Source organism: Somniosus microcephalus, chromosome 2, assembly GCF_052327205.1.
Source record: "Somniosus microcephalus isolate GS21.2 chromosome 2, FLI_Smic_1.0, whole genome shotgun sequence".
NCBI classification, from domain to species: Eukaryota; Metazoa; Chordata; class Chondrichthyes; order Squaliformes; family Somniosidae; genus Somniosus; species Somniosus microcephalus.
The window spans coordinates 267,603,532-267,615,580 of record NC_140988.1 but is presented as its reverse complement, the minus strand read 5'-3'; the positions used below and the strand labels follow the sequence as shown (position 1 = coordinate 267,615,580).

The 12,049-nt window shown below is 44.2% G+C and overlaps 1 protein-coding gene across 1 annotated transcript in view; it reads left to right on the top strand.

The window, feature by feature from the left end:
• The first annotated feature begins 514 nt into the window (after window positions 1–514).
• The window catches only part of LOC147123373 (vasculin-like), a 138,268-nt gene continuing 126,733 nt past the window's right edge, over window positions 515–12,049 (top strand). The window contains exons 1-3 of the mRNA XM_085971776.1: window positions 515–1,097; window positions 3,872–4,043; window positions 4,249–4,367. Of these exons, the coding sequence (XP_085827902.1) occupies window positions 4,305–4,367 (63 nt within the window). The 5' untranslated portion in view covers window positions 515–1,097; window positions 3,872–4,043; window positions 4,249–4,304. The remainder of the gene's footprint in view (window positions 1,098–3,871; window positions 4,044–4,248; window positions 4,368–12,049) is intronic.

Below are 12,049 nucleotides of genomic sequence, written 5' to 3'. Positions count from 1 at the left end.
TGCCCCCAGGATGGATCACTGACTCTCTGCCCCCAGGATGGATCACTGATTCTCTGCCCCCAGGATGGATCACTGACTCTCAGCCCCCAGGATGGATCACTGATTCTCTGTCCCCAGGATGGATCACTGACTCTCTGTCCCCAGGATGGATCACTGACTTTCTGCCCCCAGGATGGATCACTGACTCTCTGCCCCCAGGATGGATCACTGACTCTCTGCCCCATGTAGGACGGGTCTCGGACTCTCTGTGTCTCATCCAGTGTTCAGTTTTAATTTGAGTTTGAAATCCAACCGCCACCCCTTCTCGAGCTCGCTGTGAGCACGCGCTGCCCGCAGCCGCTGACTGGACCCACCAGGCAGCGCGCTTCTCTCGCGAGAACAGAAGCGCAGTCTTTAAAAATATTTTCCAATTGGGTGACCCCTGGGTTAACGTCACCCACGTAAAGGTCAACCTGTAAAGCACCTTTATTCTTCACCTAACATATTACAGCAATTAAGCGAGGGAAAGGTGAGGTCGCAGAGCTGATCACTCTCACAGCAGCAGTGGGTGCGCGCAGCCCCAGTGCTTGCTGATGGGGATGGAAGTTCCCACTTTGTTTTCTCTTGGTTTCTTATTTTCGTCGTGACGTCAATAAAGCGACCAGGGTGTTTACGTCATCATCCGTTGCCCGAGGTCGCCCAACTTTCCAGATTGTGAAGGCAGTGGAAGAGTTTGAGGATTTAATTTAGAATCAAGAAAGGAGCCGTCTTACGTGCTTGACTCGTTGCATTTTTATCTACTGGCGATGAAGCCCTATCGTCCGTGTGTTTGCAGCTTATTCGCCCTTTCAGATTGGCAGATTTCCTAAATCTTTTCATTCATTCCGCTTTCCCAAATATTTACAAACGTGAAAAATTTCTGAGGCCTAATTATCGCTATTTGTAAACAAGAATAAAAATAAAACCGTTGCTGTTTGTTGTTAACACTTCACTTTCTGCTGCCGAGTTCTTGTCAGAACTTCCTTGTGTTCAATCTGAAGATTTTTGAATCTGGCATTAATTACATCATATTATTGGTTAAGGTAACTTCACTGTTATGCCGCGGGATATCTGCAACAGTAAGTATATATTTCATATTTTTTTAAATGCTGAATTTTATGAATAAAGTCTTTCATATTGGCACTTGTGGTATAAACATTACTGAATAACCTGATTGGTTAAATATGCAAAACCACCTACTACTGAAATGAAACCATGTAAGTTGTTAAGCTTTCAGTTTCATGTTTGTGGTCTAGAACCATTTGGGAAAAATGTTTATGAAGTGATTTGATATTTTTAACCTTGTAACAAAGTGTTTTTGTATTTCATTGTGTGGATTTGCAAAAACACTAAATTCCAGTTGTTGCTAGAAACTGAAGAGATTAGGGCTACAGCTAAGGCAAAGAGTTTTTTTTTCCTTAAGAGGATGGCTAATTGGATTTTAGAAATCCAGAGCCTTGAAGTTTTTAAACTTCTGTGAATTCAAATCTAGCAGGTGACTTGAATTCAACCAATGTCCTTCAAACCTACCTCTTTTGATCAAGGTTTTGATCACCTGTCTGAATGTCTCCTCTTTTGACTTGGTGTCAATTTTTGTCTAATTATGCTCTTGTGAAGTGCCTTGGGATGTTTTACTACATTTAAAGGTGCTATATAAATGGAAGTTGTTACTTTATTATGTAAAATCTAGGAGATTATGTTGATTTTTGAGCCATTCTGACATGAATGAATATGATCTTTGTGGTACCTGTAGTAAATGAGTGGAGAATAGTTATGCAACTTCATTTTTGAAAAGCATGTAAGATATTGTTGCTAATACAGTATTTAAACTTGGTTAGGGATATGGACTGAACTGAATTGGACAGAATGGGGCGTTTTTTCTGGTTGAAGTGGGAAGAATCAGAATTGTGGTCCAGATTAAGAATGACCACCTGTTTGAAAGGGATGATGTGGCATAGTGGGTTAATGCACTAATCTCTCATCTTTGGGACTTGGGTTCAAGCTCAGTTCAAGTATTCTAAGTTTGTTTAGATTTAAGAGTCCTTCTTGAAATGGGTTTGGTTAATCTCAATTCAGTTTTGGTTAGATGTGGTCACTAAATTTAGCAGTCTCGGGTAGGTGCTACAGCCATGGCTAGTTTAAGAAATAGAAAATGCACACTGATATATTTGGTGATACTTTTCTGAACTTAATGTTAAGAGACCTTGTTGGAAAGGCATACACGGAGGTTTAATCTGGCTGCACTTAATGTTTGATGCTGACACCTGCTGCCAAAAGTGGGAAAAATGTTTATCGGTATTAACATTTCTTACCTTGATGAGCACAAACATTCACACAAGCTCTGCGTGAACAGAATGTTTGTAGTTTTGGGGTCTCCTATTTATATATGATACTGTTTTCTAAATAGGAGTCTGGTGATAGTAATGAGAGGGGAGTGTTAAGTTTTTTTTAAATGTACTTAGTTGAAATATTTTAGATTTATTTGAGTCAGCTGGCTTTTTTAGTGGTGGCAATCTACATTAGTTTCTGACTAGTAGGAAAGAAAGGGGTCTGTGCAGTGCATTTGAGTTCAGTTGATGATTACCAGTATATCACCTGTTTGCAGCTTATACACTTTTTTGCTTTCTCATCTTTAGTAAGGGTAATGTATTATATACATTAGAGATGCAGTCCTTTACCATAAAGGTAATATTAGATATTCATGTTTGTCTAATTTGATGAGAAATTATGTAGAAATTACATCCATGACAAATTAGTGAGTCTTGATTAAATTCTGGTAAATTGTATTAAACTGTTCTCATTTAAAATGTTGTCATTAAAACCAGTTATTGTGTTTCTGGATAAAAGGAAATGATCATCTAAGCCCAACCACACTTGCTTGCCTCACCTTTTTGATAATGCAGTTCTGACATATTGCCTAGCTACAATTGTAGTTTAACAGAGCATCTCCCTCTTACTGTGTGTCACAGCTTTAAGAGTTGCTATCTCAAGGTTAATTTAATTCCCTTTCAGGGGTGTTCAGAAATCACTAATCTATTCCCTTTTAATTGGTGCTCAGCATATTTTAAATACAGTTGCTTTCTTTTTGGTACTTAATTGAATTCATTGATTTCAATTTAAATACTACTTGGTGGAAACCTTGAGCTTGTGAATTAATATAGTATACATTTGAGTTAAAGGTGTTACATGATTTAACAAGATAAATGTTTTCAATGCCAAGTATTGATTACTGCAATAGTCTTTTGTGCTTAGCAGTAATCGTGTAGCTTTCACCTACTTCCTGTCTGGAAATAAACATATTAACTATGCCACTATTGATATTCCTTTTTTAGTATGAAATCTTTATTTCTCTTTGATATTTGTGCTTATCCCCTCTCACCATTTTGTATTACTCAGCATGGGTTACTACAAACTGCATAGAACTAGGTAACATTTTGGGAGTTGTGAAGGGTTTCTGATATTTCATCTTTTTCCAACTAGCCTTGGTGGGCCTAAGGGAATGCTATATTTGTGTAAATCTTTCTTGAGCAGTCCATGAAACAGGAGAGAATATGACCAGTTTCATGAGAGTCAAGGTTGTATATTGGTGGTGAGATATTTGAAAATGTTCATAATCTGTACATAGTTATCATTGTTGCCAGACTGGACAATTTACTATCACTCATTGAATTTGCTAAGGTGCACAATAGCAGTCACTTAACTGCAACAAAAAAAAAAGCCCTTTCAGTGTAAAATCCCAACTAACAAACAGATTTTCTTTTGCAGATGTTTTTTTCTAAATAGATGATGAGGGGAAATGCTTTTGAATTCCATGAAAATGTCTGAATTTCATTTTAAATGTGTATTCCTACAGTTTTCAAACCTTTTGCCAGGTTCATACAGCAATAAATGCTGGTGCGCTTAAAACTGGAAAAATGAACCTGTGACTGACCCTTGCGTTGTGCTGCAATGAAAAGAAGCCGAGTCTTGTGGTGCTGTTGCTGGGAAGTTCACACTGTGGAATTGCCCCCTTTTTTTGGAGAAAGGTACTTTGATAGATCCTGAATTGCTTTTCGAGAATAGTGCATTGATCTATTTGTAGATATTTATCAATAATTAAAGATAAAAGAAGAAACATTTCTTAATGAAAAAGAAATGGGTAAAAGAAAGGCTCTAATATATTTTTTGATAACTTGCATTAGGGAAGCAAATAACTGAACTCAAGATAATCATAAGTTTTCACTTTTACAGGGATTTGCCATGAGGTGTTGATACCTTATTTTAAAATTCTGAGACATAGGACCTAAATGGCGCAGCATGACTTTGCTCCAGCCTGGCTTAATTTTCCAACTCCACCTTCATCAACCAAGGTATTGTGATACAATTGTTAAGTTTTGCACTTTCGACTGTTTGAATACTTCTGCCCTTTTATTCCCTCATTGTTTTTGGTGTGCATAATGTGTTTTGTTTTACATGTGTACAAGGTGTATCTTACACTGTTGTAATTTTGTAATAATTGTAAAAAATTGCTTTTCTCATTGAAGATCAATGTGGCCTGTGAATTCTTAACTGATTTGATTGGGCTGTTTTGACTTGTAGTCAAGTTTATGAAGAATCCATTTAAAAACAGCAAGAAGATATTTGGTTATTTCCTAATGATGTGGTAACTCTTGAATACTCAGGGACTTTCTAGCTTTGCATTCAAGTAACATTAGATAATGTGTCAACATGAATTGGAATGCTATCATTTACACTGGTACAAGTAGCACCATCGAATTTCAGAGTACAGGTGGAAGCCAATCAACCTGTTGTATCTGTGCCGGCTCTTTGCTAGAGAATTCAAAACTAATCCCACTGCACTGCCTGCTCCCCATAGCCCTGTGTCTTCATTTGCTTCAAATATGTATCCAGTTTTCCCTTAAAAGCTGCAATAGTCTCTGCCTCACCAATCCCTGTTGCAAAACATTCCACACTCCAATAAGTCTCTGCATAAATAAATTTCACCTAACCAATCTCCTAAGTCTTTTAGTGACCATTTTAAATTGATGACACCTCTTTACTAACTTGCCAATAAGAGGAAATAGTTTTCCCTATTCACTCTATTCAAACTCTTAAGTCTTGGCCTTCTCTGCTCCATTGGAAATAATGCCAGGGTCTCGAGTCTCTCCTGTATAGTTTCTCATTCCTGGCATCATCATGGTGAATTGACACTGAATGGACTCTGGGGTGACTTTAAATTTGGCTGGGCAGTGGGAAGGGAGCTTGTGCTGCCTGCTCACAGTCCTGGCTGAAAAGCCTGAACCATTTTGAGGCTCAGTCTCCTTTGTTTACCACGTCGAGCTGTGAGTGCTGTTCCAGTACTCATAGAAAGCTCGCTAGATTGGGTGGGGTGGGGGGTGTTGGGGAGGGCAGCTCGCCGGGTGGGGGGTGTTGGGGAGGGCAGCTCGCCGGGTAGGGTGGGGGGTGTTGGGGAGGGCAGCTCACCGGGTGGGGGGTGTTGGGGAGGGCAGCTCGCCGTGGGGGGTGTTGGGGAGGGCAGCTCGCCGGGTTGGGGGGGGGGGGTGTTGGGGAGGGCAGCTCGCCGGATTGGGTGGGGTGGGGGGTGTTGGGGAGGGCAGCTCGCCGGATTGGGTGGGGTGGGGGGTGTTGGGGCGGGCAGCTCGCCGGATTGGGTGGGGTGGGGGGTGTTGGGGAGGGCAGCTCGCCGGATTGGGTGGGGTGGGGGGTGTTGGGGAGGGCAGCTCGCCGGGTGGGGTGGGGGGTGTTGGGGAGGGCAGCTCGCCGGATTGGGTGGGGTGGGGGGTGTTGGGGAGGGCAGCTCGCCGGATGGGGGGTGTTGGGGAGGGCAGCTCGCCGGGTGGGGTGGGGTGGGGGGGTGTTGGGGAGGGCAGCTCGCCGGGTGGAGTGGGGGGGTTTTGGGGAGGGCAGCTCGCCTGGGGGGGTGTTGGGGAGGGCAGCTCGCCGGGTGGGGTGGGGGGGTGTTGGGGAGGGCAGCTCGCCGGGTGGGGGGGCGGGGGGGGTGTTGGGGAGGGCAGCTCGCCGGGTTGGGGGGGGGTGGGTGTTGGGGAGGGCAGCTCGCCGGGTGGGGGGTGTTGGGGAGGGCAGCTCGCCGGGTGGGGTGGGGGGTGTTGGGGAGGGCAGCTCGTTAGATTGGGTGGGGTGGGGGTTGTTGGGGAGGGCAGCTCGTTAGATTGGGTGGGGTGGGGGTTGTTGGGGAGGGCAGCTCGTTAGATTGGGTGGGGTGGGGGTTGTTGGGGAGGGCAGCATCTCCAAAGAGCCAAGCCGAAGTAGTGTGCTGAAGGGTGGAGCGGGAGTAGGGGAGGCGGGGTGCATAGGCGCAGGGCAGAACATCTTTTAACAAAACTTGTACTTGATGTTTACTGAGGATCGCTGGTTAGGCTGCTGAGTGCCTGGTACCAGTGGGCGAAGTGTGATTGGTGCCTGCTCCACCTATTGGTACCTCCAAGATTGCAGCAGGGTCCTATGTTTGTATGTTATTGGACCTCAGTTAGCATATTACAAGTTGGCTCCTGCTTCAAACAGGTAAGTACCTGGGCCATCCATGTGAAGGCCCTAACGAAAATGGCAGCAGGCAGATTGGAAGTGGAAATGGGGTGGTAAATGTTTCGCTGTGATTATCAGAGTGTTACTACTCTGGTCTGGCCTTCAAAACAGAGCCTCCGTCTTTAATGTCCTCACCATAATTGGGGCACCAAAGACTGCATACAATAACCTAACTGGCCTAACCAGTGACAAACTTCTGATTACTAGTTTACTCTTGTATTCTATGCCTCTTGTTTATGAAACTCAAAATGCTGTTGGCCTTTGTGGCTTTATCTACTTTTACTCACTCTTTCAGGAAATTATGTATTTGAACCCCTAGGTTTCTTCATCCACACCCTTCAGCATCTTTCCATTGACTATATTCCCATTCCTTAGTTTCCCTCCCAAAATGTATTGCACACTTGTATCATTAAATTGCATCTGTTGTTTGCCTGCCATTCCACTAACCTGTCTGTTTATAGTCCTCTTTGATGTTTGCCAAAATCTTGACACATTTGTCAGCAAATTTTGATATTTTCCCTATCATCTAAATATACACCAAGGGGGAAAAAAGTACACTCAATGCTGACTGCTAGGGTACATCACTTCCAACCTTCTCCACTCTGAGCCAATTGTCCATTATAGTTAACCCATTGCACCCTCTCCCATCAGCCATGCTACTACATTTTTATTTCATACTATACACTGAATCTTTCTAACAAGCCTCGTGAGACATGGCATCTGAACATCCATATGCAGCATATCTATTGCATTCTCTTTATCTGCCCTTTCTGTTGCTTCTTCAAAAAATACTCTCAAATATGTCAAACACAAATCATCTTTAACAAATCCATGCTGGTTGTCCTTGATTAACCCATATATTTCTCAACGCTTACTAATTTATCTTGAATTATGGATTCCAGGAGTTTGTCCATGACTGATAAAGCGAATAACTAATGACCGGTTAGTTCATCTTTCTCCCCCTTCGAGAATAAAGGTGTTGAAGGAACATTGTCCACTTTCCAGTTCAATGGCGGAATCTACAGGTTCGGTAGCCTAGTGGTTATAATACGGGACTAGCATCCCAGAGGTGGTGAGTTCTCATTCCACCATAGCAAGTTGCACTTGAATTTAATAAATCTGATAATTTATGGGCTAGCACCAGAAAAATAACCATGAAAGCTTTGGGATTGTTGTAGAAACCCAACTGGTTTACTCATGTCCTTCAGGGAAGGGAGCCAACCACTCCTATCTGGTCTGGCATAAAGCTAACTCCAGTCCCACACTGTGATTGACTCTTGCTACCTTCTGAAGTGGCCGAGCAACCCACCCAGTTGTAAGCAATCGCTACAAAGTTCAACAATAAGAAGAAAATCGGACGGACCTATTGGCAACGGATTTGAAGTACAGATCAGCCATGATCTAATTGCTCAAGTGGCTGATTAGCCTACTTGTGTTCCTATGATCCAGATACCGTATTGGGATAAGGTGAAGGCAATCTCAGCCCAGTCAAATTCCTCCTCATGAACATCTGAGAGCTGGTGCCCAAGTTGGGAGAACGGTCCCATGGACTAGTTGAGCAACGGCCTGACATAGCCGGTACTCAAAGAATTGTATCTGTCTCCAATATTACAGACTGCTCCAGCATAATTCTTGGCCATGCTATTTCCTACTGGCAGGATGGACCCACCAGAGACGGGGGACAGTGATATACAGTCGGGTGGGCGTGGCCCTTGGAGTCCTCAACATTGACTGGATCCCATGAAATCTTATGGCTTCAAGTTAAACAAGGCCAAAGCAAACCCCTGCTGTTCACCACCTACTTCCTCCCCTCAACTTATGAACATCATTTGAAGGAAGCATGGGTGCACAATGTGATCTGGGTGGGGAACGTCAATGTGCACACTAAGAGTGGCTCGGTGGTACCATCACTGATAGAGTTGGCCAGGTCCTGAAAGATATAGCTGCCAGACAGGGCCTGGGTCAGGTGATGAAGTAACCGACTTGACTTAATCCTCAGCGATCTGTCGCAGACACCTCCTGTCTAAAACAAAATTGGCAGAAGTGACCACCTTGCAAAGACAACATTTTGTTTCTACTGTGAAGACATTGTCTATCATGGTGAGGCACTACCGCTGTGCTGAGTGGGATGGAATAAGGACAGATCTGGTAAGCCTAAACGCAGGCATTTGTGAAGCGCTGTGAATCATCATCATCACCAGCAGCATAATTGTATACTGCAATCTGTAACCTTGGGGCTTGACATGTCCCTCATTCCATGAACTGGTCAGGTGGGTGGGCAGAAAAGTGCCAAATGGAATTCAATCCAGAGCAGTGTGATAGAATCATAGAATGGTTACAGAACTGTGCCGACTCTCAGCTAGTCCCGCTCCCCCTGTAGCCCTGCAAATGTTTTTCTTCAGATACTTATCGAACTCCCTTTTGAAAGATAAGATTGAGTCTGCCTCCACTACCCTTTCAGGCAGGACATTCCAGATCTTAACCACTTGCTTTACGTCACCTTTGGTTCTTTTACCAATCACCTTAAATCTGCGTCCTCTAGTTCTCGACCCTTCTGTAAATGGGAACAGTTTCTATCTACTCTGTCCAGACCCCTCATGATTTTGAACACCTCTATCAAATCTCCTCTCAATCTTCTCTGCTCCAGTGAGAACAACTCCAGATTCTCCAGTCTATTAATTATCTTCATCAATTTTTATCCTATCAAGTGTCTCCACTACCACCTCCTTCACTGTCTATGGCAGCATCCTCTTCCTTGGTGAAGTCAGATGCAAAGGACTCATTTAGTACCTCAGCCATACCCTCTGCCTCCATGTGTAGGTCTCCTTTTTGGTCCCTAATCGGTGTTCCCCCCCCCCTTATATGCCTATAGAAGACGTTTGGATCACCTTTATGTTGGCTGCCATTCTATTCTCATACCCTCTCTTTGCCCCTCTTTTCTTTTTCACTTCTCTGACCTTTCTATATATAGCCTGATTCTCAGATGTATTTGCAACCTGACATCTGTCATATGCACTCTTGTTCTGCTTCATCATATTCTCTATCTGTTTTGCCACCCAGGGAGCCCTGACATTAGCTGCCCTGCCTTTCCCCCTAGTGGGAATGTACCTCAACTGTACCTGAACTATTTCCTCTTTAAAAGGAAGCCCATTGTTCCATTACAGTTGTCTGCCAATCTTTGATTCCAGTTTACCCGGGCCAGATCCGTTCTTAGCCCACTGAAATTGGCTTTCCCCAAGTTAAACATTTTCACTCTAGATTGCTCACTGTCTTTTTCCATAGCTAATCTAAACCTTAAGATACTATGATTACTGGTCCCTAAATGTTCACCTACTGACACTTGCTCCACTTGACCCACCTCATTCCCCAGAACCAGATCCAGCAATGCCTCCTCCCTCGTCAGGCTGGGAACATACTGATCAAGAAAGTTCTCTTGAACACACTTCAGAAATTCTTCCCTTTCTCTGCCCTTTACATTATTACGATCCCAGTCTATATTAGGATAGTTGAAATCCCCCATTATTACTACTCTATAGGTCTTGCACCTCTCTGTAATTTCTCTGCAAATTTGTTCCTCCATATCTTTCCCACTAGTAGGTGGTCTATAGAATACACCCAGTAGTGTAATGGCACCTTTATTATTTCTTAACTCTAGCCATATAGATTCTGTCCTTGACCCCTCCAGGACATCTTCCCTCTCCAGCACTAACATTCTCCTTAACCAATACTGCCACACCACCTCCTATCTTTCCTTCCCTATCTTTTCTGAACACCTTTATAAGCAGGAATACCCAATCCTGCCCTTTTTTTGAGCCAGGACTCGGTTATTGCCACAACATCATATTCCCATGTGGCTGTTTGTGCCTGCAGCTCACTTACCTTGTTTACTACGCTTCGTGCGTCCACATACATACACTGTAAACCCATCTTAGACCATCCTGTATTCTTTCTTAGTTGGACCCCACCTAATGCCTTACTATTTCTTACTTTAGTGCTTTCTGCCTCTCCCAATCCTTTTGAGCACTTTATTTCCCCTTTCTAATATTACATCCTGGTGCCCATCCCCCAGCCAAATTTGTTTAAACCCTCCCCAACAACACTAACAAACCTCCCTATGAGGATATTGGTTCCGGCCCTGTTGAGGTGCAACCTGTCCATATTGGTACTAACCTGTCCTTGGTACCAATATGGATCACGACCTCTGGTTGTTCACCCTTCCCCCATCAGAATGTTCTGCAGCCGCTCAGTTACGTCCTTGACCCTGGCACCAGGGAGGCAACATACCATCCTGGAGTCACGCCTGCGGCTACAGAAACATCTGTCTGCTCCCCTAGCTATTGAATCCCCTACCACTATTGCTCTCCCACGCTTCTTTTCACCCCCCGGGTACAGCTAAGCCACCCATGGTGCCGAGGATTTGGCTCTGGCTGTACTCCCCAGAGGAACCAATGCATTCACCAGTACTAAGAACCGAATACTGGTTGGAGAGCGAGATGCACTCTGGACTCCTGCACTACCTGTCTGGTCCTCTTTTGTCTGGCGGTCACCCATTCCCTGTCTGCCTGCGCACTCCTTATCTGCGGGGTGACCACCTCCTGAAACGTGCTATCAACAAAGCTCTCGGTCTCGAGGATGCACCGCAGTGACGCCAGCTGCTGCTCAAGCTCTGAAACCCGGAGCGTGAGCTCCAGCTGACGACACCTCCTACACACGTGGTTGTCCAGGACACGGGAAGTGTCCTGGATTTCCCACATGGCACAGGATGTGCATTCCTTGGGACTGAGTTGCCCTGCCATGCCTCTATTTAATAAGCTATTAATTAACTTACAGAAACTTAAGACTAAGATGTATCTGATTCAAGTTATTAATATAATATGGCAGTTACTAATTTAATATTGTATTAACTGTTACTAATCTCCAAGTTTCTGCTTAATTCCCAGACAGCTATTTAACCCCAGCCCCTAACTGGAAGAGCAAAAAATCTGATGTGACCTTTACCAACCAATCATTTACCAGCTGTCCTGTGATGTCACCCCTGGATATTTTTTTTTTTTCTCTCTCCGCGCTGTTCCCAACCAGGTTCGCTGCTCTGCGAGTCTGGGGCTCCTCTCGATCGCTCCTTGTATCCGGCTCTCCACTCTGTTCCCAACCAGGTTCGCTGCTCTGCGAGTCTGGGGCTCCTCTCCACCGCTCCTTATATCCGGCTCTCCACTGTTCCCAATCAGGTTTGCTGCTCTGCGACTGATTATGGCTCCCAGGAGCCCAGACAAAATTAAACTCAGTGGGGGTCCCTGGATTCCATACCTAGCACCATCACCTACAAAGATTGGTGTTCAAGCAAAAAGACGATTGCTACCACCTTGGGGCTACTGTGGATGGACAATAAATGCAGCCTTACCTGCGTCACCCACATCCCAAGAAGAAATGCATTAAAAAAAAAAAAATTGACATTTTAAGATGAATTCAAAATGTGTGGCTAAATCCTATG